Raw genomic sequence first — 26401 nt, 5'->3', positions numbered from 1 at the left:
GTTTAACTGGATCTAGTGGCTCTAAGTAGACCTTCCTGTGACCACCTTTCACATTGCCTGCGAACCTTGACTTTTTCGTGGAGGTTGAATGTAAATAATTCTTACTGATTATGAAAACTCATCTACATGTCACAGTCACACCCATATCTCTTTCATTGTCTCCTCTTCTGAATACTATTTCTCATTAAAGTCTGCCATTTTCCTAAAGATCTCTGTGGGTTTACCAAGCTTAGAAGAGAAATGTGGTGAAATGATCTGCCTTTTCTAGTATGGTCAGTTTTTGGAGAAGTGATAGGTACTATTTTTTTTTTTTTGAGAAAGAGTTTTGCTCTGTCACTCAGGCTGGAGTGCAGTGGTGTGATCTCGGCTCACTGCAACTTCTGCCTTCTCCTGCCTCAGCCTCCCGAGTAGCTGGGACTACAGGTTCACACCACCACACCCGGCTAATTTTTTTTGTATTTAGTAGGGATTGGGTTTCACCGTGTTGCCCAGGCTGGTCTCAAACTCTTGAGCTCAGGCAATCCGCCCACCTTGGCCTCCCAAAGTGCTAGGATTACAGGCTTGAGTCACCACGCCTGGCTGACATTATGATTCTTAAGACTGTCAGTGTCAATCTGGTGTATCAGATAAACACCTTGAGGGCTTACAACCCATGGCCCATAGTTCAAAACCATGAATGAAACCACTTCCTCACAACAGCGGGAGCCCACTGAATCTGTAAAACTTGAGGGAAACCTTAATTTAGAAACTATGATTTTATGTGCAACTTTTTTCTGATCAGTAAGTTATTTAATATATTCTGCTTTGATAATATGTTCTGAAAGGCACTCACAAACAAGACACAAAATGTTATGAGGAGCTTATATAACTTTGGAGCCAATATTGTAGGCATTCGTCCAGATTTGGAAAGTGGCATGGGAAAATGTCAGTTTAAAGCTGTTATCTAAATGAAATGGAAGTTGTTGAGAAGTGCTGTGCAGTCAGGGTGACAGGGAAAACACTGATGGATTTTTCTTCTCTTTAGGAATTACCCTTGTGTGCCTGACTATCCCCGTGGCCTTCGGTGTCTGTGTGAATTACAGATGGCCAAAAAAATCCAAAATCATTCTCAAGGTGAGCAGCTCCCTGGCCACTGTTGGCACATCCTCAGACTCAGGGGCCTGAAAGACGGAAGCGAGCAGTGGCTGGGACAAGTGAGCTTGGCGAGTACAGCCTCACACCCAGAAATTCTCCTTACACGTCCTGCGGTTTTGGATCCAGTGATTGTATTTCCTCCACCCTGTAAGCCTTGCTCTGCCACTCCCATAGGCCTGTACCCCGAGGCTTATGACGCCCTGGAAAACAAGCAACTATTGATTTAGTGTCAGAAAAGCTAAAGCTGTGTGTGGACAGAAGAGCCCAGGCCCATGCATGCACAAGGCTTCACACAGGTGCTCTTGAGGCAGAAGCTGTTTAAGTGAGCATGGAAGGGCGCCCACTAGGAATATGGCTGGTTTATTGGAAGAGTAGGAGGAAGGGCTGTCTTGCAGAAGCATTCCTGGGGGCACTGCCAAAGCTGTCATTTGTACACATGAGCAGGGGCTGCTGACTACATGAATAAGACTGTTTAAATGAAATCATCCAGAGAGCACTGAGGAGTCTAGCTATGGAATGATGGTGACTAGAACTTTCTACCTCCTCTTGTCTTTGCAGTCTTGCCCTTTGTCTGCTGGAGAAACAAGCAAATGTCTTTGTTAAACGGTTTTTAAAAATAATTCAAGAGGCCAGGTGCAGCAGCTTACGTCTGTAATCCCAGAACTTTGGGAGGCTGAGGTGGGAGGATTGCTTGAGGCCAGGAGGCTGAGGCTTCAGTGAGCCATGATCGTGCCATTGCACTCGAGCCTGGATCACAGAGTGAGACCCCATCTCTAATAACAAAACAAAACAAAAAAACAAAACGTGAAGAGGAGGCATTCTTAACAATGATGTGAGTCTCCTAGGGGTGCTTTCCTTTTTTTTTCTGATTATGTATCACTTTAGCAGATAGGAGGTTATAATATGTGTGGCTTTCATGAAAATTTAAAAAATGTTTTGGTTATATTTTACATTTATAAAGAAAGAAACATTTGGGGTTACTTGGAGTTTCAGGTAGTAAATCTCAGTTAGTTTTGTTTTGTGGTTTATCGTTTGGCTCTACCTCACAAAACATTGCCACTCCATATGCCTGTGCCAATGGACCCTGTTTTTCCAGTTAGGCACAAGGCCAAACAACTCCCACCATTCCTTCAGTGCGTTGGAGAAGGAGAGGAGAGGGCTTGCCAAGCAGACAAATCAGCTGGGCACAGAGAGCTGGAAGATGGCCTAGTATAGTACATTTGTAATGCACATGGATGACTTTAACATCAATGGTGCACACTTGATTTTCACTCTCTTTTTTTAGCTGAACTCATGGAATACAGTCCCATCTTTTCCACATTTATTTTTAAAAATTAATTAAGTTTTTGAGACAGGGTCTCGCTCTGTCACTCAGGCTGGAGTGCAATGACACAATCATAGCTCACTGCAACCTTGATCTCCTAGGCTCATATGATGCTCCCATCTCAAGCTCTGAGGTAGCTAGCACTACAGGCATGCACCATCCTGCCCTACTAATAAAAATAAATTTTTTTTAGAGATGGGGTCTTGCTCTGTTGCTCAGCTGATTTGCAACTCCTGGCCTCAAGGAATCCTCCTGCCTTGGCCTCCCAGTGTTGGGATCACAGGCATGAGCCACTGTGCCTGGCCCCTTTTCCACATTTATTATTGTTATTTCAGTAGGAGAAAATTTCCAGTGTGGTAGTTATGATTTTGTTTCAAAACAAGAGGAGGGAAATGATCATGGAAACTTCTTGCTTTTCTTTCTTTCTTTTTTTTTTTTTTTGAGACAGTCTCGGTCTGTCACCCAGGCTGGAGTGCAGTGGCCGGATCTCAGCTCACTGCAAGCTCTGCCTCCCGGGTTTACGCCATTCTTCTGCCTCAGCCTCCCGAGTAGCTGGGACTACAAGCGCCCGCCATCTCGCTCAGCTAGTTTTTTCTATTTTTTAGTAGAGATGGGGTTTCACCGTATTAGCCAGGATGGTCTCGATCTCTTGACCTCGTGATCTGCCTGTCTTGGCCTCCCAACGTGCTGGGATTACAGGCTTGAGCCACTGTGCCCGGCCACTTCTTGCTTTTCAAATACTCTATCTTTGATTATTTTTCTTTAAAGGGCATTTAACAACAACAACAGCAAAAATCATGATTTTGGAGTTTCCAGCTCCGTTATCAATCCATCAGTGTCAGTGGAGAAACCAGATACAATTTTTTTACATGTCAGTTTTATTTGCTGTAAAGAGCAGATCGAAAACTCTTTTCTTTTGGGTATTTCATAGGATTTATGGCAAAACATTTAATAATATGCATAAATATTCTACAGCACCTTAGTGAAAAAAAACTAGGCTAATGTTATCATTATTTTAGTATATCTTCATTCTCTGTTCTTAGTTCTATTTTAATTTTAAATCTGACACATTTTCTGAACAAACTTAAGTGTTCCTCATTTGCTCTTGGTGGATTTTAAACTTTGAAATCTTTGGTAGAGAGAGGAAGAGGGGATGTTACATTCAGAGGCTTTCTTTCATTTTTCTTTCTTTTCTTTTCTTTTCTTTTTTAAACGGAGTCTGGCTCTGTCACCCAGGCTGGAGTGCAGTGGCTCAATCTTGGCTCACTGCAACCTCCACCTCCCGGGTTCAAGTAAGTCTCCCGCCTCAGCCTCCTGAATAGCTGGGATTACAGGCATGTGCCACCATACCTGGGTGATTTTTGTATTTTTTTTTAGCAGAGCTAGAATTTTGCCATGTTGGCCGGGATGTCTTAAACTTCTGACCTCAGATGATCTGCCCACCTCGGCCTCCCGAAGTTCTGAGATTACAGACATGAACCACCTTGCCTGGCCAAGAGGCTTTCTTATGTCTTAGCATCTTTTTCTTAGGCAGGGGTCTAGTCTGTCTCTGTATTTAAACAGTAAAAATGACCCCCAGAACACATTGATGGTATATTGGGTGTATGGTTTGTTGTCTTCTCTAGTTTCCTACGACCACCCTCCTTCACATCCTGAATCATTTCAAATCAAGTTTGACACTGTAACTAGGTACACAGTTTACTGTCTACATGATATGAACAGGAGCTTGCCAAGATCCTGATTTTCCCAAAATACCCTAGGCCATCCTTCCTTCCTATTTTATCTAAAACTCAAATTTGTTTTTGTTATTGTTGTCTTTTTGTTTCTGTTCTTGTTAAACAACAAAAGTAAGAAACAGTATCCATTTGGGAGAGGATAGAGGACTCCATCAGTATTTCTCATGTGATCATGAGTATTAGCTCAGATTGTCCAATGAAGAATGGGTAGATTTTATTTGGAGGGGAGAAGGACAGGGACCAAAGCAGCAGGCAGCTGCTGGTGGTTGAAGGGGCGGTGGGAGGGGAGGCAGATGGTCAGGCAGGGCAGACTGGAGGTCACAAGCAGAGGGTCACAGAGGTGTGTGCAGGGGTGTTGGAAGCTCATTGTCAGATCCCATTCATTTTGCACTTTTGTTCTACTCACAATAAAACTCTGCTCCCAATCTTTCTGGCGAAATCTTCTACTTGAAGGGAAAAGTAGATGTGCTAAAACAAGACTTAGATTTGTGTCAAATTCCACCCATTTCTAGCATAGGCAAGTTACTTGACCAGTTTGGAACTCAGATTTCTCCTCTACAAAGTGAAATTGGATTCAGTCATCTCTAAGTCCCTACTGTGTTCTAAAATTTCTAGATCCCAAGCATTTTACAACCTCGATGGACTTTGTATCATAGAGCAAAAAACCCTGAGTTTATATGCACTTATTTTATTGTTTGCTTCAGATTGGGGCCATTGTTGGTGGGGTCCTCCTTCTGGTGGTCGCAGTTGCTGGTGTGGTCCTGGCGAAAGGATCTTGGAATTCAGACATCACCCTTCTGACCATCAGTTTCATCTTTCCTTTGATTGGCCATGTCATGGGTTTTCTGCTGGCACTTTTTACCCACCAGTCTTGGCAAAGGTATAGTTGAACTATCCATAAACTTTTTTTTGAGGAAGGTAAAGTTAACACACTGCCACTGGCAGGCTTTGCTGCCTGTGTCAGGAGACATGAAGAGTTTTGACTTACACAGTGGAACGGAGCAGGATAACTTATGGCAATTCATGGAAAATATTGTGGCAATTCTTTATGTAAATTAAAGCAAAGGCCAAATTGATAAGAAGAGATAAATTTAAGTTAAAAAAAGAATAGAAAATGACATGTATTTAATTCCCACTTTGTAGAAGAAAGCAAAAAGAGTTATATGCATCAAAAAATACTGGAAGAAATATACCATATGGTAACAATGTTTAATTTTGAGTAGGGAGAGTAAGGATAATTTTAGTTCTTTAGTATTTCCTTGGTATATTTTTGAAGCTTTTCAATAAGTATGGACTACTTTTAAAAGCAGAAAAAATTTCTTAAAGAAAAGTAAATTATGCAGTTGAATTCCAAAGGTGAAAGATGGGAATTTTTAATTGGCTTTATGCTACTTCCAGTCCACTTGGGGAACATTTAGGATTGTACTAAGTGATCGGTAAAGCTTTACCCCATCTATCTCATTTACTTCTTACTACAAGCTTGAGAAGTAGATCCTATCACTACCCTCATTCTACTGATGAGCAGATCCTTCAGAGAAATTAAGTGACTTGACCAAGTTCACAGAGCTAGAAAATGGTGGAGTTAGGATTTAGTCCTGGGTTTTTTTTTTTTTTTTTTTTTCCCCAAATTTAACAATTAGGAACACAGTCTGTTGAGTGGTTGAAATGCAATTGGCTCTGGACAGAAAGTACTCCTATGGCAAGATGTAGTCCACAATCTCATGTTTTTCATACCCGATAGCCTGACAAAGGCCAGGACTGAGATTTGGCTCATGAATGGTGCAGGTGTGGGTTACAGCTTTGTAGCTTAATCATACTGAGTTTTTGACAAAAGTCTGAAAGAAGTGAGGGTGGTTTGAGGCAAGTGTAGCACGCAATAGAGTAAGTAGAAATAAAGTATGAACACAGAGCTTGCCCTGTACCACTGACAGCAATTTCATCCCCTCATCACACACCCTTGTTACTTTCCCCATTCCAGTCCAACTTAAACACAGATGCTTGTTTGTTTTCTGAAACACCTCTTTTATCTCCTCACTTCCACGTATAAACCCCTGCAGACTCCCTTTATAAATTGGAGACATGAAACTGCTTAACTCAGCCCTCAATGTCCTGCCCAGGTCTTCCCTCTCTTCCCTCCTTTATCTTTTTCAAATGAGGTTTATTTCATTTTATGCAACCAGAAAACCAATAAAATATAGAAAAGTAGAAAGCAAAAAGAAAAATTATTACCAAACTCTTTCACCAAAGACAACCATTTTAGGTATTTGGTCTTTATTTAGGGTTTTTTGTTTATTTATTTATTTATTTATTTATTTATTTATTTATTTATTGAGACCTTTGTTGCCCAGGCTGGAGTGCAACCTCTGCCTCCTGGGTTCAAGCGATTCTCATGCCTCAGCCTCCCAAGTAGCTGGGATTACAGAAGCATGTGCCACCACGCCTGGCTAATTTTTGTATTTTTGGTAGAGACAGGATTTCACCATGTTGGCCAGGCTGGTCTCAAACTCCTGACTTCAGGTGATCCACCCACCTTGGTCTCCCAAAGTGCTGAGATTACAGGTGTGAGCCACTGCGCCTGGCCGTGTTTATTTGTTTTTAAGTGTTGTTTAGTTTATGTTGTTTCATATGTCTTTATATATATATGTTTTTCTTTTTGTAGAGACAGGGTCTTACTCTGTTGCCCAGGGTGGTGTTGAATTCCTGGCTCAAGTGATCTTCCCACTTCTGCCTCTCAGTGCTGGGATTACAGGCATGAGCCACCATGCCCTGCATCATATCTCTAACTCAACCTTCCCTTCTCATCTCCTCCAATCTTCTCCTCTGTGCAGATTGGCTTACAGTATATGCAATGCCTGCTGAATAGGCCACACTCACACCTGTCCCTGGCACTTTAATTTTTATAATATTTCCCCCTCATCAAAAGCTTCTTCTATTTTTTCCATCCTTTAATCTCACTCCTCTGTGAAGCCTTCTCTCACCCCTTCTGCCATTTTCTGAATTTCTACATCTGCGTGGCCTTTGGCCATACTTTGTCTTGTGTTGCTGCTGAGCCTTTCCTGTGTGTTTATTTTGTCTTTTCACTCAGATGCCTAGAGCAGGGTTTGCAAAGCCCCACTCCACCGTACCTCTCAGAAGACCACCTGCAGAGTAGGAATTCAGCAAATAACTATGGAATGAGTAAACATTTTCTGTGGCCTGAGGTCATAGCTTCTAATTGTTATGGTGCATATGAGAAAATGTGAGAATAGTTCTTATTGCTAGTGCGTTACTCTTGAAACTTTTTCCCTTTGCTAGGTGCAGGACGATTTCCTTAGAAACTGGAGCTCAGAATATTCAGATGTGCATCACCATGCTCCAGTTATCTTTCACTACTGAGCACTTGGTCCAGATGTTGAGTTTCCCACTGGCCTATGGACTCTTCCAGCTGATAGATGGATTTCTTATTGTTGCAGGTGGGCGAACTCCCATTGGGTAGGAAATAACTGACAGAAAATTGTTCACCCAACTTATCGACCTTTTTTTTTCAATCCAAACTTGCCTGTGCTGCCCCTGTGATGCTTTTTTTTTTTTTTTTTTTTTTGGGATGGAGTCTGGCTCTGTCCCCTAGGCTGGAGTGCAGCACGTGGCGCAATCTCTGTTCACTGCAAGCTCCGCCTTCCCGGTTCACGCCATTCTCCTGCCTCAGCCTCCCGAGTAGCTGGGACTACACTGTAATACACTTTTTGAAAGCCTGACATTTCTGGGGACGATAAGGTGCATAGACAGGATAGTTTGGCACAAGTGGGAGTTTCATAGAAAAATATATAAAAAATCTGAAAATGAGCTTATAATTATAAACAAATATACTTCACAAAAGTGAATCCATGGCTGGGCGCGGTGGCTCACGCCTGTAATCCCAGCACTTTGGGAGGCTGAGGCGGGTGGATCACGAGGTTAGGAGATTGAGACCATCCTGGCTAACACCTGGTGAAACCCCGTCTCTACTAAAAATACAAAAAAATTAGCCAGGCGAGGTGGTGGTCACCTGTAGTCCCAGCTACTCGGGAGGCTGAGGCAGGAGAATGGCGTGAACCGGAAGGCGGAACTTGCAGTGAGCGGAGATCGCGCCACTGCACTCCAGCCTGAGCCACAGAGCGAGACTCCCTCTCAAAAAAAAAAAAAAAAAAAAAGAAAAAAAAAAAAAGAAAAAAGTGAATCCACTATCAGAACTTAGACTTCGTAACTTGTTATGACAAGATCTCCATGAGCAATCATTGAGCTCCAAAGTGACATCTGCTCTTAAGCGTTGGTTTGTTAGGTCTCATTAAAAGCCTTGAGGTCTCCCAAATGCCAAGTTATTTCAATGTTTCTGTGACTAAGACTTGTGCTGAATGGCTGTGAAATATTTTTCAAATATGAAATATTACACATATACAAATACTGCACATATGAGTGCAGCCAAATATACATTACTTTGGAGTTATTTATTATGTGTGTTCACAGAGGATAAATTTAAAAATATATATAATGCAAGAACAGAAAACCAAATACCTCACTTATAAGTGGGAGCTAAACATTGAGTGCTCATGGACATAAAGATGGCAGCAATAGACACTGGGGACTACTAGAAGAGGAAGGGAGGGGGCAGAGGTTGAAAAACGAACTGTTGGGTACGGTGCTCACTACCTGGGTAATAAGATTATTTGTTTCCCAAACCTCAGCATCACCGCATATACCCAGGAAGCAAACATGCACATAGACCCCCTGAATCTAAAAGTGGAAAAAGAAAAATATATATATTAATATGTTCACATACATATATATATATTAATCTTGGGCCATGGTACGTTTTCACTGTTGTTAGGGAATTAGGTCTGAGTAAGACTCAATGATTACTGATAGAACTGATTATATACTGATTGCTGATTGTTATTATTATGTACTGATACAGAAATAACAATCAATATAACAATATAAGGAATACCTGGGGCTTAATTTCCCCAATAGATAAGATAAATCATATTAGAGTCAAACTCTTGGTCTCAGACCCATGTTTTCATTCCTTCTCTTGGAGAGACTGAGGGAAGCATCATTTCTAGCTCATTCCCAGCTCCAGCCCAGAGCCCAGGAGTGTCCTACTCCTAGTAAGCACTTGCAGGATTTGCCAGCTGACTGACTAAGTGAATGAGTGAATGAATGAATATATGAGTTTGTGAGCTGTCAGCAACCTGATGAATGAGCCTCAATCACAAATGGTTCACTCCAGACAAAAGAGTCATTCTGATACACCGAATCCTTCTGTTCCATAACTTTCTCTCTTCCCCCTTCTTTTTCCTGGGTGTTTATACATACATGATGCCACCCAGACACCTGAAGGATTGACAAGTGTACAGTGTCACCAAATTAGACTCTTTGTTAAAGTGATTGTTAATACTTGTATGTTTTAACACTTAGCATATCAGACATACAAGAGGAGATTGAAGAACAAACACGGAAAAAAGAACTCAGGTTGTACAGAAGTCTGCCACACGAGGAAATTGACTTCTTCCAAAGAGACCAATGCCTTCTTGGAGGTGAATGAAGAAGGTGCCGTCACTCCTGGGCCACCAGGGCCAATGGATTGCCACAGGGCTCTCGAGCCAGTTGGCCACATCACTTCATGTGAATAGCAGGGACTTGCTGGTTGGACTGGCACCCTTCTTTTTCAGTGGCCAGTAAAGACAGTGTGCAGCTGACACATGAATCTTGTTGGTAGGGCCAGTGTGAATATTTAAGTGTTCAATGTTAGAATATTTATATGTATATTTTCTTTTCTTTTTTTTTTTTTGAGACAGAGTCTCGCTCTGTCACCTTGGCCGGAGTGCAGTGGCGAGATCTCGGCTCACTGCAAGCTCCGCCTCCCGGGTTCCCGCCATTCTCCTGCCTCAGCCTCCTGAGTAGCTGGGACTACAGGCGCCCGCCACCACGCCCGGCTAGTTGGTTTTTTTTTTTGTATTTTTAGTAGAGATGGGGTTTCACTGTGGTCTCGATTTCCTGACCTTGTGATCCGCCCGCCTTGGCCTCCCAAAGTGCTGGGATTACAGGCGTGAGCCACCGCGCCCGGCCAGAATATTTATATTTTCATGTGGATTGTGAATTGTGATAGGATCACTTTTGGAGATTCCCATTTCAGGGAGTTTCTTCTGAGGGTTAACATATCAATGAGCTGTCTTGTGTGTTCTTGTCTTCCCATGCAGCAAATAGTACCTGGCAGTACAGTAGGTAAAATCCTTCATTAGGGGAACTTATCCTTATGTTGTGTTTTTTTTTTTTTTTTTTTTTTTTTTGAGACAGAGTCTTGCTCTGTTGCCCAGGTTGGAGTGCAGTGGCACAATCTTGGCTCACTGCAACCTCCACCTCCTGGGTTCAAGCGATTCCCCTGCCTCAGCCTCCTGAGTAGTTGGGACTACAGGTGTGTGCCACCACGCCCAGCTAATTTTTTGTATTTTAGTAGAGATGGTGTTTCACCACGTTGGCCAGGCTGGTTTCAAACTCCTGGTCTCAGGTGATCTGCCCGCCTCAGCCTCCCAAAGTGCTGGGATTACAGGCGTGAGCCACCGCACCCAGCCATGTTGTGGATTTTAATTGAACAAGAATTAGGACTCTGAGGAGATGGCACCTCATCCTGCAGGGTGACACAGACCTGCGTGACTTCTTGACTCTGGGCAGGTCCTCAGGTGCACTGAGAGGAGAACAAATAGCTCTTGTAATAAATGGGGCACTTTTCTCAAATGATTATTATTTTTAAGAAATTGAAAATCTTTTTTGATTATGGGTGTAATACAAGCTTGGAAAAAATTTAAAACACACATAAGGTTAAAATTGAAATGCCCTGTATTTTCACTCTCTAAAAATAGACACATGTGGCTGAGCACAGTGGCTCACACCTGTAAATTCCAGCACTTTGGGAGGCTGAGGTGGGCAGATCACCTGAGGTCAGGAGTTCAAGACCAGCCTGGCCAACATGGTGAAACCCGATCTCTACTAAAAATACAAAAATTAGCCAGGCATGGTGGTGTGCACCTGTAATCCCAGCTACTTGGGAGGCTGTGGCAGGAGAATCGCTTGAACCCAGGAGGCAGAGGTTGCAGTGAGCTGAGATCATGCCACTGTGCTCCAGCCTGGGTGACAGAGTAAGACTCTGACTCAAAAAAAAAAAAAAAAAAAAAAAAAAAAAAAAAAAAAAAAAGACAGACACGTGTATCCTTCTAAGCTGTGTATAAACTGTATCATTTTCAAAACAATGCGATCATTCCATATATTGTTTTGTAAGTCACTTGATGACACATTATGGAACATCTTTGAGTGTCAGTCTGTGTTGACCTACCTCATTCTTTAGAATAGTAGTGATATGGAAGTATTCCATTGCATGGAAGGACTGTAATTTATTTAACCACTGCTTATTCACAGACACTTAGATAGCTTTCAGCTTAACAGTATTCAGTGCTACAAACACTTTTGCCTTTAGGTGCAAGTATTTCTGTAGGCTCACTTCCTATGACTTGAATTTCCAAGCCAATCGCTCACCGAAATGTAGGACAGATTGCTATCTGGCAATGTCGTACAGCAGAGCCCGAGAGTGCCTGATTTCCTACAGTCTCACCAGTCAAATGAACGATCAATTTTGATTGGTTAAAGCATCTCATTTAAAATTTCATTTAAAAACTGGGTGAACTAGAGCATTTTTCACAATCACTTGCCGACTTATGTCCTTTGCCTGCTTTTCTACTGTATCTTTTCCTTTTTGATGTATAGATTTTGAACCATAATGATAAGTGACAATGTGTCCTATGTCTTGTCAACATTTTATCCACTCTTTTATCTTTTGTTATTCTATGTCTTTTGCAGTACAGAGTTTTATTTTTTTAATATGTTCAGCTTATTAATCTTATTAAGAATTTTTTTTTTGGCTCTGATCTCTGCCAATGTTAGCATATTTATATATTTGTGTGGATTGTGAATTGTGATAGAATCTTTTTTTGAGAATGTATTTGGCTCCTCTTCAGGGAATTCTTTCTGGGGGCTTACGCAACATATTTACTAGCTGCTGTGTGTACTTCTTGTGTTCCCATGCAATAAATGGTGCCTGGCAGTAGCTAACATCTGTCCTCTACTAGAAATTATTCAAAATATTTTCCCGTGTGTTTTTCTAATACTATGATGGAGCAAATACATACATATTTATTCTATTTTGAATTTATTTTTCTGTGTGGCATAATAGTCTAATTTTTTATAGTTAATTATCTAAACATCATATATTGAGTCATTATTCTTTTATCTACTGATTTGAAATGCTACCCTTATCACATAACTTCCTATATAATGTGTTTTTGTTGGGACTCTGGTTCCATTTTGTGTGTATTCCTATTTGTAAGTTTTGAAATGTGTGAGAAAGTGTTTTGAGATTTAGTGTGTATAATTTTATTTTGTAAGTATTCCCAATAACTTGTGGGTTAATGTGATGACAATGATTATTGTATTTTCCCACCAATTTAGAAAGCCTTTGTGGTAGTACAGAAGGAGCCCCATTAGGTCTTAGAGCCACGGCACTTTTATGTGGAAAAGAACTATGCAGATTTGTGACTTGTTAATTCTCAACTGTCGCTTTACTGTTCGGAGAGTCCCCTTTATCCATATGATAAATGTTTACATAATGAGAAGCTAGTCTGTGTTATGTTCAGGCACATGGGACATATACAACAGTAATGAGGCAGAAAGGGCTCCTGCCCTCACAAAGTTTATAGTCTAGTAGGGGAATAGATCACTGCAATGAACACAGTTAGGAGAGTTGCAAGTAACAGAAATTTCCAGCTCTAAGATGAGTATTTCCATGAGGTTTTTGGTTTTTTCTTTTTCTTTTTTTTTTTTTTGAGACGGAGTCTTGCTTTGTCATCCAGACTGGAGTGCAGTGGCATGATCTCAGCTCACGGCAACTTCCACCTCCCAAGTTCAAGCAATTCTTCTCCTGCCTCAGCCTCCCCAGTAGCTGGAACTACAGGCGCATGCCACCATGCCCGGCTAATTTTTGTATTTTTAGTAGAGAAGGGGTTTCACCATATTGGCCAGGCTGGTCTTGAACTCCTGACCTCAAGTGATCCACCTGCTTTGGCCTCCCAAAGTGCCAGGATTACAGGCATGAGCCACCACACCCGGCCTCCGTGAGTTTTAAAGAATCCACGAAAATGAATTTCTAAATTGTTTCTCCACATAGACACCCAAAACAAAATGGTAAAATTCAGTGCTATTCTGAAAGCATTAACAATATGGTCAGTATTTACAACAGTTAGGACATTCCAAGGATGAGGGACACCAAAAGGATGAGGGATACCAAAGACCGTCCTTTAAGATAGAAACAACACACCAGGCCGGGCGCGGTGGCTGAAGCCTGTAATCCCAGCACTTTGGGAGGCCGAGGCGGGCGGATCACAAGGTCACGAGATCGAGACCACAGTGAAACCCCGTCTCTACTAAAAATACAAAAAATTAGCCGGGCGCGGTGGCGGGCACCTGTAGTCCTAGCTACTCAGGAGGCTGAGGCAGGAGAATGGCGTGAACCCAGGAGGCGGAGCTTGCAGTGAGCCGAGATCGCGCCACTGCACTCCAGCCTGGGCAACAGCGTGAGACTCCGTCTCAAAAAAAAAAAAAAAAAAGAAACAACACACCAGAAGATGGCCATCTCCATAGATGGTTTGTAAACATGTTACTGACAAGAACTTGAAATAGTGAAGCTGTTCAGAAGGCCACATGTTATCTTTAGAACAAAAAATGTAACTGGAAAAAAGTCCTATTTGAGTAAGCTGCATTCTAATTTATGTAAATAATCATGAGTTAATAAAAGCTGGGACCTATGTGAAACTCAGAAGTGGGGCCAGAGAAATCATGTCAAGCAGAATGAGTCCATGTCTAAGAGGAAAGAGGCAGCTGGATGGTCATTGCAGCAGAGTGCAGTGGAGAGAACACAGGCTGTGTCAGGGCTACCTGCATTCTACTTTTTTTTTTTTTTTTTTTTGATATGGAGTTTTGCTCTTGTTGCCCAGGCTGGAGTGCAATGGCGTGATCTCAGCTCACTGCAACCTCTGCCTTCCAGGTTCAAGTGATTCTCCTGCCTCAGCCTCCCGAGTAGCTGGGATTATAGGCGCCCACTACCACACCTGGCTAATTTTATTTTTATTTTTCAGTAGAGATGGGGTTTTGCCCATGTTGGACAGGCTGGTCTTGAACTCCTGACCTCAGGTGATCCGCCTGCCTTGGCCTCCCAAATTGTTGGGGTTACGGGCGTGAGCCACCGCACCTAGCGTGCATTCCACATTAATAGCTAGGAGGCCTCTGGAGCTATCAGTTGAAGTCAGTCAGAGCTGAAATTGAATCTTTACCTCAGTTATCTGGGCAACTTTGGGCAAGTGACAATCCCTCTGGGGTTTAGTTTCCTCTCTTAAATAGGTGGATAACACATTCAATCCTGAACACCCTGAAAAGTAGGCAAGGTGAAAACACCTGGTCCAATGCATAAGTGATCAATACTTGTTACATCCCCTTCTTTTTTCTTGTGTAGTCAGAAACACCCCTTGTGTAGAGGATTATTCAGCCTAACCCAGTTAATGAATCACATGTTGGTCTCTAGGCAACCTTCCCATCGGCCTTGGCATGTACTTTCCCCAGCAGGAGGAGCCCCCTCTGAATGTCCAGCCTTCCTCATTCTGCTAGACCCAGCTATAGCTTCCTTGTAAGCTAATAAATCAGCAACATGGTTTATCAGTGTCCGTAGGAATATGGTTATATTTTGGTTGAGTGAATAAAACTATGTCTCTAAACCTGTAAAAATTGAAGGCCACTTTTTTCTTTTTTTGAGATGGAGTCTCGCTCTGTCGCCCAGGTTGGAGTGCAGTGGTGCAATCTTGGCTCACTGCAAGCTCCGCCTCCCGGGTTCACGCCATTCTCCTGCCTCAGCCTCCTGAGTAGCTGGGACTACAGGCGCCCGCCACCACTCCCGGCAAATTTTTTGTATTTTTAGTAGAGATGGGGTTTTACCACATTAGCCATGATGGTCTCGATCTTCTGACCTTATGATCTGCCCGCCTTGGCCTCCCAAAGTGCTGGGATTACAGGCGTGAGCCACCACGCCTGGCCTGAAGGCTACTTTTAAACACTTTTAAATACTTCCTATCAGTGAATCTCCTCAGTAATTACAAATTCAGAAGATCCTGAATTTGGAAGATCTTGAAAAATTGGCATAGTGTTTGCTACCTTATAAGGAATGGTGGAAACTGAGGCAGAATTGGAAAGACACACACTGCTTGCTGGCACCCAGTATCAATTGCTGTCTTTGTCCTTATGAACAGAACCGAGATATTGTTCATAGGTAGACAGCAACATATCTAGGTAAAAATGACCTTCTTGAAGCTAGAGATGGGCATCTGACAGATTTTACTAAGACAGAAGAAGTCTGCCGTTGATTTCTGGGAAACTTTGCTTTCTTGCCCTAGTACTGTCTGACTCTTTCTCCTTGCCAATTCCTGCTTCTTTTCTAGAATGTGGATATAATAGGTGGAGCTGTGGCAGCCACTTCCAGGCCAAGGAAAGGCCAAGGATAATTATAGAGCTGTTGACATTCTTGAGCTATAGAATTAACTGCCTACTTCTGAGCAACTGCCTTCTTCTGAGCTTGGTTTCTTAAGGAAAGAAAATAAACTCTAAGCCCTCTAGAAAGGAAAATAAAAACTTGGGACCCCAGTTCACTCCGCCAAAAGGAAAAAAATGAAGCTGAAAGCTGAGTCATGCAAGAAACTGCATTTCCTTTTGTTCCTAAGCAGATAGCTACAGATAAAAGGTTAAATATCTCCACAGGTAGTTACTCTATGTTCACCTTATCTATGTGCTGAGTGCAAGATAAATACCTAACTATTTCCCTGCCTGCTCCTTTCCTCTTGCAACATATGGGTTCAGTAATGTGACCATACCCCTCTTCTTTCCCCTCCAGCTCACTTTTCTTCTTTAAATATTGAAGCCCTCAAATTCATCTTTGGAGAAAGGCACAGACCACAGACTGTTGCTGTGATTCTGTGTCATTTCTTCCAGGCATGTCCTTCACCTTGGCAAAATAGACTTCTAAATTGAGACCTGTCTCACATACTTATTGATTTATAACTTGTAAGCCTGTTTGGTTGGTTTTGGTTACTTGCAGTCAAATACAATCCCAAATTGATACAGTAAAGTTTCGATTGGCTTTAAAATATTATGCAGGTCAGCCCATAATTTATTACATTTATCTCTACCATAACAATATTTCTGAATTATGAATATTTCTGAATTATGTAAAATGGAAAGACAGCCTATCATTATCAGGGTATCTATATCTGGAATATAGCTATATTAAGCTGTTTTTAAAATTTATTGGGTTTATCACATTACATATAGATAACTAGTCCTTTTTAAACCAAAAAATCTGGCAGGCTATCTGGGACCACTGATGTAAAATAATCTTCTCTCAACAGCCATTTATTTCCTGTTTGCCATAATAATTCAGAATTATCTCTACTAATGACATGTACTAAAGTTTTGATTTTGGGATAAAATTGTTTCTAATTCTGCAATGCTCAGGACTATACTAAGATACTCAATCTTTTCAAATACATAACTTGAGTTCAGTTTTGTAAATATATTCTACTACAATATGTGCTTCTCTTTCTATAGCATAGAGTTGTCACTGGCCATCATTTGGCCAGTTGTTGCTGATGGAATGAGTGGCAGTAATGTGTTTTGCATGTAAGCCCGGCTCATAAAACCTCTCCATAGGCAATCCTTCCTGGGGAATGGAGGCGATTCTCAACCTTAGAAGCTATGTGTTGATTATAGAACTTTCATCAGCCTGGGCTAAAAACTGAGCCAAATAGATCTGCATTGCCAAGCTGTTCACTTGTCCAGAACTGATAAACTAGAAATAAACTATTATGTTTAAACCATTCCATATCTTCAGTTTATATTTTCTAGCACTTAGCTAATACAAGGTGTCTTAAAAGCTGAATTGTACTTATTCATTAATTTGATATGAGTGTTTCCGTGTGCCACCCCAGCTCCGTGGCCTCACCTTGCTTTCTAACCAGAGTAGCCCTAGCAAGTGGCTCATACCATTCCATGCTGGTGGAGCCAGATCCCAGCTGAGGGCAGTAACATATTTACTATAATGAAGTTTCCATTCATAGGTCGTAAAGCTAAATCTGCATTTTCTTACCCCCGATTCCATTTCCTGGTGACATTCGTTCCAGAAAAAGCAACCTCCAGCTCTACCCTCTCCCATCTATGTTGACTTCGGATAGAAGCTAATCACCTCCAGCTGTACTGGCCCCCAGCACTCTGCTGGCCTAGTTTCACATGCCAGTGCAGGAAAACAAGGCCTCATGATTCCAACTCATTCAGAACAGAGATTTCCAAATGTCATTTAAAGCAATAGAAACCTTTTTTCCAAATGAAATCTCCGGCTACAACCCAATCTATAAAACTCCTCTGATTGAAGTGGGAATGGTGGTGGTAAAGCTTCTCTTGCCGTATTCAGAGCCAATTCTGAGGTAAGACCCAAACCTGTTATCTGTTGGGGCTTTAGATAGTTACTGTGGAGCTTTATATGTTTATTGATACTGTCTTCTGCCTTCAAATAGCCCCAGATTCTTGGGAATACGTCCCAGCCAATTGCTGCACTTAAGTTTGGAAATTCAAGTCAACTAGCTCAGAACTGGTGCAGTCTTATGAGGATAAGCCAAGCAATTTCCTGGGTCTTAGAATGGTGTTGAGACAGAACAGAGTCTAGAGACAGGAAGCCCAAGGCCTTCTTGTAATTGGACTAAGAGGAAAACCCTGCCTTTCCAGGACCAAGTAATGAGGGGCCAAATGCCCACGCCCCTCTGAACCTCCCCTCCCCTATGTCACAAATGGGTATGTCTGTAATTGGTTCATTCTGAAACTGTCATTTGCTTATACATCACAGGCAGGATGCTTCTGATTGGTTCTGGGCAGAATCCTGCCTCTGATTGGTCCTGGGATGAATTCTTCCTTTGTGTAGGGTATAACCTATCGAGGCCTCTAAAAGGTACTTAGGGATGTTACCATGCTCTTGTAATTCAATAAAAACCCCAGGAACATTATAATCAGGGCTCTTGAGCCACGTGCTCAAGCCCACTTCCACTCTGTGGAGTGTACTTTCACTTCAATAAATCTATGCTTTCATCTTCCACTGCTTTGTCTGAGTATTGTGTTCAATTCTTTGTTCAACATGCCAAGAACCTGGACAACTCACAGTCAAGAACATCCATCTGGTTACAGTGTCATGGCTGAATGGAGAAATACTGTTAGAATTAGAATTTAGTGAAATGAATTTAGTACCGAGAACAGAGAACCACTAAGTTAAAGCAGCTTTGAAGTCAATCTCTTTTCCTTCCTGTTTGGCAGAACCAAATATAAACCCCCAGGTAGTATGATATGTTTTCTTCGATTAGCCCTTGGTCGGTTGAGTACTGTGGCTAGGACTTGAAAATATTCTGATTTATATATAAATTGGACTCAGTAACTGGGCACCATTCACAAAGAGGTAGAAGGAAGAAAGACTCTGAATTTCTGAGCTACTGTTAAGCCAGTACATGACGCCCACATCAGTACTTAGTGAAGAGCTATCAGGATCTCTGACAACACCTCTACTCTCCACAGTTGTCATGACTGGGGCCAACTAGGGAGATGGGAAGTGGTGTCTAGAGGTCCTTGTCTTCCCAGGGGCCTAGGTGTTGTTGAAAAATAACACACTGAAAATGTCTAATTTGTCTGCACACAGTTTTGGCTTGTTCATGTTTTAAGGTGTGTTTTTATTTACAAAGTGAGATAATGCATTACAAACAGATGATACAGTAACAGATAACTGATAACTCCATTTTCATGAAAAAGTATATAAATATATTACAGGAAATTCTATATAGTAAACATTAGAAATTGATACAGTAAACATTTGCTACTTTTTTTCTATGCCAATATTATTGTCATTTAAAGCTTAAATACTGGTTTCAAGTATCCCCTATAAAATAACTACTTTATTAAAATACTGGAAAACATTTTTGCTATAAACAAGATTGGTGCATTAAAAATAGACTCAGCATGTCCTTGTAACAATGTCTGCTATCATCAAATGTTGCCTTTAATCATCCCTAAGATCTGCATTGTTTGGTTAGTGTTAAAATTTTGTAAATAATCATCATAGGTTAAAGTAGCTGTAAAAAATACAGCATTTCAATATTATTTATTGTCAAGAAGAATACCCCTCTAAGATAGAGGAGAACCTGCATGTTGTATGAACTTGCTGCTCTGTGATCTTTATTTTGGATAGAGAGCAGGAGTCTGCTGGAGGTTAAGGAGAGAAATGGAAATGCATCCAGAGGTTCTTTTCATGTCACTTTAGAAGCTGAGGCTGCTGTTTTTGCTCTTCTTCTGCTTGAAGACGTGTCAGGACATAAAGGATGACTTGATAGCAGAAAATATATTGATCCTATGGCCAAAAAAAAAAAAGAAAACACAGTAGAACTTTAGATGTATAATGTAAATATTTTTTTATATATATATATATAGCTATACCACTATTGGAAGTGATATTTGATGAGTTTTGAAAAATACGGAAAAATTTTGTTAGAATGTTGAATGTAAGAAACGGGGTATAGGCCAGGCGTGGTGGCTCACACCTGTAATCCCAGCACTTGGGGAGGCTGAGGTGGGCAGATCACAAGGTCAAGAGATTGAGACCATCCTGGCCGACATGGTGAAACTCTGTCTCTACTAAAAATACAAAAATTAGCTGTGTGTGGTGGCACACACCTGTAGTCCTAGCTACTTGGGAGTCTGAGGCAGGAGAATTGCTTGACCCAGGAGGCGGAGGTTGCAGTGAACCGAGATCGTGCCACTGCACTCCATCCCGTCAACAGAGTGAGACTCAAGTCTCACAAAAAAAAAAAAAAAAAAAAAAAAAAAAGCAGGGTATAGAATTGTGTGGTATTATAAAAATTATAAAAATATAGAAACCAGATTGGCAAAACAAAGAGAGAAAAAGCCTGACGGATAGGGGGTGGAACTATCCCAGAGTGCTAACTGAAGTTGTCTTTGATTGGTGGGCTACTACAGTATTTTTTGTGCTTTGATCATACTTAGTGGTAAAATAACCTTCCTACATAATTTCTTCTGGATTTGTTGAGCTCATTTTGATGTTTTAAAACGTCAAAAAATTAATAGCTAAGAAGTGATTCAAAATAATTGTCCTGCCAGGCATGGTGGTTCATGCCTGTAATCTCACCACTTTGGGAGGCCGAGGCAGGTGGATCACCTGAGGCCAGGAGTTCAAGACCAGCCTGGCCAATGTGGTGAAATCCTGTCTCTACTAAAGTGTGGTGGCAGGCACCTGTAATCCCAACTACTCAGGAAGGTGAGGCAGGAGAATTGCTTGAACCCGGGAGGCGGAGGTTGCAGTGAGCTGAGATCACAGACTGCACTCCAACCTGGGTGACAGAGCGAGACTTCATCTCAGAAAAAAAAAAAAAAAGTATGTATGTATATATATATATACACACACACACACATACAGTCTTTAAATATTTTGGAACAAAAGCATGAAAATCAAAGTTTCTTTGAAAATGAACTACTTTGGTGAAATTATTTTCTATTAAGTTGATGGTGCAGACATCTGACTTTTTTTGTTATTTGGGAAGGAACTGAGTCTGAAAATAAAAAATTCACAATATATTAAATGAAAAGTAATAAAACAACAACCACAGTTGAATCTCATTTAAAATAGCTGCATGTATGCATGTGCGAGCATGAAGGAGTGTGCACATGTGTTTAGGACAAAGAATATAAGAACATCTCCTAAAAATATTAACAGCTCTCTGAGAGTACGAATACAAGTGGCCTTTTACGTTTCTTTTTTGCTTATCTGTATTTTCACTTTTCCACACATTCATCCTTGACTTTCTCTGACACCACATACAACCCATTAGCAAATCCACTTCACATCATGTTCTCTTTCTTTCACTCTGTCCACACTTACCACTCCAGCTGTAGCCACCCCTGCTTGTCACCTAATTGATCTCCTTGCTTATAATCCTGCACCTTCCTCCCCAGACTTGGTGTCATTTTAACACAGCAGGTCAGTAGTCCTTTAAAATGTGAGTCAGATCCCTGCCACTCCAGGCTCCCATTTCACTCAGAGAAAAGCCAAAGTCCTGGCTCCTGTCACCTTCCCTCTAACCTCACCTCCTCCTTCCCTCTTCCTTTCCTCATGCCCTGCCCGCCACATTGGCTGTGACCATACCTGAACACACAAGACCCTGGGACTTCCACACAGGTTGTCCCTCTGCCTGAAAGGCTCTTGTCCCCAGAGATCTACAGGACTCTCTCCTTTACCTTCAAATCTTTGTTTAAGTGTTACTTTGTCAATGGTGCTACCCTGTTTAAAATCGTACCCTCAACCTGCCATGACTGATTCCCTTTATCTATTTCACTTTTCTTTTCTCTAAAGCACTTATCACTTTCAGAGATCCTATATAATTTACATATTTAATATGTTTATCATCTTCCATCCTTATCAGTATCTTGCAAGAATATCTTTGTTATTCTAGCAAGGATCTTTGTTTTATTCACTGATGTGCTCCAGCACCTAGAAGAGTTCCTAATATACAGTAAGCACTCAATAAATACCTGTTGAATGAACAAATGAATTAATGACCTTCCTAGGTGTAAAGGGCTGCGTATACCAATCAAAATGTTTTCCTTACCTAAAAAGTGTGATTAGAAATCAGCTTAATATTTAGAAGACAAGTTGAATTTAAAAGGTTTATGAAAGGGAAGTAGGCAAATGCTAATTTTTAAAGATAGCAAATTTCCCTATTTTTCAAGAGGTAGAGAAATGTTAATTTATGGATATTTGAAAATAGCTTCTACATCCCCCACTCTTCCATTATAAACACAAAGGATTGTGGAACTCTTCAGTGAAGATAGACACTAAATAAGGCACTCTCTGTGAAGGACACAGTTGTGTCAGTGAGTGATGGTTTCCTCTTAGGCAAGAGAAATGAAAATCATCAACAGAGGATAAATGGACCCATGTATTCACACACTCCTTACAGAATGTCTTCTTGAAGCTAAGCAACTCCAGCCTGCCTTGCTGTGTTCCAGTCAATGCTGATGACTCCATTACCTCTCAGGGAATTTCTGTAGCAAGAATGTTACCTTCTATCTCTTTTTCAGGTTGGAAATAGGGAAAGAATGCCATTAATTACATAGTATTTTGTACCATTCTCAAACTGTCCGCAGCATGCTATCCCATTCTCTGTAATCTCTTCAGTGCAGAGATTGCATTTTTAAATTAAAAGGCAACATTTTAAAAAGCTTGGAAGTATTTTTTTTTCTGAATTAGTCCTCATGTTTAAAAAAAAGCCCCTCACTGCAGTAAATGTTTGGTTTTGTGCTCTAACATGGGAACTCTCAAAAAAGAAAAATGGTTTAATAGGAACTTAAAAAAAAATTAGAATCTTTATAAAAATTCTCATTAGGAGGCCCAGCCATGACTCACCTCCGTCTGAACCATTCCGTGTCTTTGTAGTCTCATGCAGCGTACCAAATCAGAGATGTCAAACTGTCAGAGGAAACCACATGTGTGTTAGATTCAACGGGTAACTGGATTTGAATCTCAAAAGGATCACAGAGGGGAGGCTTATGTAAAATTCTGTATCCCACTCTTCTTCCCCTTCTGGTAGTCTTGGGAAACTCTCCTGGACAAAATGACTTGGCGAGTGGACTTTGTCATCACTTGGTATTCTTATTTTTGATCTTTCTAAGAATTAGGAAAGGTTAATCTATTTGAAAATCTCCCAAAGAAAAGAAATTCTCTTCCCCCTGAAATGTGACTAATTTCTAATATTACAATTTAAAAAAGGTAAATTATTTTTCCTACACATTGCTCTTCCAATAAACATATTTCCAATCTAAAAAAGATCTTTTGACTTCAGCTGAGATTGAACAGTTGGAAATCAGGGAGAAAAAGACTATTTGGTTTCGTCCTACAAATTACTATAGCTAGCATGTAAAGTGCTTTTAACTAAAATTCTTTAAGAGACTATGATTTTAATTACACATTACGGTAAGATATTCTAGTATTTTAAATAAGGTTTATATTAATTTGAGTTCAAAAGTAAGATTATACTCAGAGTAATAATTTTTTTATGTAGAGTAATTGTTTAGAAAGAAACTATTTAGCATTAATTTTATAATAAAATGTATATATTTTTACCCATAAATACAAAAATACAAGCTTTTTCATTTCAAAAAATACTTTCCTTTGTGCTTCAATTATTTCTATCTTTAACATGTGATAACAATACTATCTTACACCAGCCTAAAGACTATAAAGGGTAAAATGAAATACTGCATAAAAGGCCTCTGAGCACACAGTTAAAAAAAAACCAGTAAACAAGTATAAAACTGAAGTATTATTTTTTGTTGATCATGGCCTATGTAGTTTTGAATACCAATGTTTACAAAAATACAGTTTTCTATAATAATATAATAAGAAAATGAAGGCAGTCATATAAGTTCATAAGTTAAACAATCCCAAGATCACAACACATTATCAAAAATTAGACTCCATCATTATTTCTGGACAAATGCTTACTCAGCCTGTATCTTGTACTCACATCAAGATCCTGACTGATTAATCCCAGAACCACATCTATGCAAATCAGGGTCCCTGAACGTCCAATGCCAGCACTGCAGTGCGTGATGACTGGGCCTGATCTGTGGATGTGTCTCATGTAGGAGATAAAAGTAAGCAGATCATCTGGTTGAGAAGGTGTATCATGGTCTGGCCAGGCAGTGAAATTCAGATGAGAAATATGGCGCACCTCTCTGGTCTGAAATTGTACAATAGAATAAGTGGATCATGACATGTTACATTGTTCACATACAATTAATTCTTTTCTTTCTTTCTTTCTTTCTTTCTTGAGATAGGGTCTCACTCTGTCTCCCAGGCTGGAGAACAGTGGTGCAATCTCAGCTCACTGCAACCTCTGCCTCCCAGGTTCAAGCAATTCTCCTGCCTCAGCCTCCAGAATAGCTGGGATTACAGGCCCACGTTGCCACACCCAGCTAATTTTTGTATTTTTAGTAGAGATGGGGTTTTACCACGTTGTGTCAGGCTACTCTTGAATTCCTGACCTTAACTGAGCCACCCATCTTGGCCTCCCAAAGTGTTGAGATTTGGGAGGCATGAGCCACTGTGCCCGGCCACAATTAATTCTTAATATTCTATTGTGCTGTCAAATTTTGGCTTGTCTATGAGACCAGATCAAAGGAAAAGTGGAATAAACTAAATGGCTCCATTAAGAAAAACATGGAAGGCTTCTATCAAGGTTGCTAGAGCCACATTTGAAATATTGATAAAAACTACTTTTTGGAAACCCTAAAAACAAATTACATTTTGATATGGATAACAACCTTTTTTGGTGATCCCATTCCAAATGCACCTCAGATAAAAGTCAGAGTCACTGCAACCCTACCTAATCTGGCCCTGTTTCCTCTTAGACCTCACCTCCTCCTCTTTTTCCCCATGGCCACTTTCGTCAAGTCAAATGATTCTCTGTGGCTTTAAATACAGTGTGCACAGTTTGGTCTCAGGACTTTTGTACTAGCTCTTTCTGACTGGAATGGTTTTCTCCTCAGATATTCCCTCCATGGCTCACTCAACTCATTCACATTTTTCCTCAAATGCCATTTTCTCATGCCTTCCCTGGCTGCTTGTTGAAAATTATGACATACTTCTCATTCTCCCCCAACCAATTGTCCTTCTCTGTTTTATTTTTTTCCCACAGCACTATCAGGACTGGTATTTCCTCTTCAAAATGTAAGCTCCATGAGGTTAGAAATTTTTTTGTCTGTGTTGCTGACTGCCAAATCTCTATAAAGGGGTTGAGTTCTATAAAAATGTGTGGATTAAGTGGATACATCACTTGAAGAATACTGAACAACTGTGCTAGCCTAAGTAATAGGTAAGCTAGTGTAAATCAATAAAAAATCATGAATCAAAAATTATGAAAGAAATTCTCAGGCTACATTTACATGACACCAATAGAACTGAATTGATATGCTTTGTTTCTATAAAAGTAAAATCACTATTTCCTTAAGATAGTTAAATCTCTATGGGAAACATTACTCACACCTGGCTGGGATACTGTGCACAGGGGTGTAGTAGGGTGAGGGAGAACACAGAGTGAGGAAACGGTAGCAGCTTTACTTCAGGTATTACCACTTATCTAATTCAAGCTATATTGATCCAGTGGTTAGGTAACTGCAGTATGAATGATCTGAATAACAGTTGCTTATGCTTAAGTTATCCATGTATTCCTAAATACGTTAAGTTGCCTTTATGAGGGAATATTTTCTACTTATAGATTTTAAAAATAGTTTTAATGAGTCTACTTAGAGGTCTAACCATAAAAACACAAGTTTCCAACATGCAACTTCTGAGCCATTTTGTGCTATCACCAAGGATGATCATCACATTAAAAGTCCTGTGTTTTCATTTTCATTTTAGTACTGCACACACTGGAGGAAACTGGCAGAATTCATGAAGATGGTCACATTTAAACTTATACTACATAAAGAAAAAATAGCTAGCATTAGTTCCATTGCATGGGAACTAGGAAGTCACTGTCTTTTATCTAGAAATAACATTGGTGCAATCATGGAAAGAGTCCAGGCTTGGATTACAACTAGGAGATACACCTTGCAATATGGAAAGATTTAATTCACTTACCTGAATATCTTCAAGGGTCATTGCCCTCACCACAAAGCCCTTCAGCTGCTGCATTCTCACAAGAGCCAGTCGAAGTCTGTTGCTGACCATTGTTGTTTTGCCTAAGATGTTGGGCCAATAGCGCTGGCATTTGATTTTTTCTCCTTCTACTTCTTGAGTCATCATGGCTATCACTGTGGATTTTTGCTCCCAAATCATCTGCCAGAAGTCTCCAACAGTTGAAGGCAGTGGTCCTTGGCAGGCAATGTAAACGAACTCTTCCTTCCCAACTGGTATCTTAATGAAGCTGGCATTGATATAGCCACCTTCATCTCCAAGAGGCACTCTTGTAGCATCATCTGTGAATTTTCCACAACAAAACAG

The 26401-nt window shown here is 40.6% G+C and overlaps 2 protein-coding genes and 1 long non-coding RNA gene across 35 annotated transcripts in view; 2 read left to right on the top strand and 1 right to left on the bottom strand.

The window, feature by feature from the left end:
* SLC10A6 (solute carrier family 10 member 6) overlaps window positions 1-11393 on the top strand; it is a 28634-nt gene extending 17241 nt beyond the window's left edge. The window contains exons 3-6 of the mRNA XM_015138759.3: window positions 1025-1113; window positions 4899-5074; window positions 7489-7646; window positions 9628-11393. Of these exons, the coding sequence (XP_014994245.2) occupies window positions 1025-1113; window positions 4899-5074; window positions 7489-7646; window positions 9628-9842 (638 nt within the window). The 3' untranslated portion in view covers window positions 9843-11393. The remainder of the gene's footprint in view (window positions 1-1024; window positions 1114-4898; window positions 5075-7488; window positions 7647-9627) is intronic.
* Window positions 11394-13278: 1885 nt separating this feature from the next.
* On the top strand, window positions 13279-14071 carry LOC144340803 (uncharacterized). The gene is made up of 2 exons (XR_013417216.1): window positions 13279-13576; window positions 13878-14071. It is a non-coding gene; the product is annotated as an uncharacterized LOC144340803 (long non-coding RNA).
* A 4956-nt stretch (window positions 14072-19027) lies between these two features.
* PTPN13 (protein tyrosine phosphatase non-receptor type 13) overlaps window positions 19028-26401 on the bottom strand; it is a 224210-nt gene continuing 216836 nt past the window's right edge. For all 33 annotated transcript variants that reach the window (XM_078001959.1, XM_078001963.1, XM_078001960.1 and 30 more), the window contains 4 exons: window positions 26039-26376; window positions 23922-24137; window positions 22802-22864; window positions 19028-19732 (listed from right to left, as the gene is read on the bottom strand). In XM_078001959.1, coding sequence (XP_077858085.1) covers window positions 19637-19732; window positions 22802-22864; window positions 23922-24137; window positions 26039-26376 — 713 coding nt within the window. In that variant the 3' untranslated portion in view covers window positions 19028-19636. The remainder of the gene's footprint in view (window positions 19733-22801; window positions 22865-23921; window positions 24138-26038; window positions 26377-26401) is intronic.

The sequence above is a fragment of the Macaca mulatta genome, chromosome 5 (assembly GCF_049350105.2).
Source record: "Macaca mulatta isolate MMU2019108-1 chromosome 5, T2T-MMU8v2.0, whole genome shotgun sequence".
NCBI lineage: Eukaryota > Metazoa > Chordata > Mammalia > Primates > Cercopithecidae > Macaca > Macaca mulatta.
This window is presented reverse-complemented; position numbering and strand designations above follow the sequence as displayed.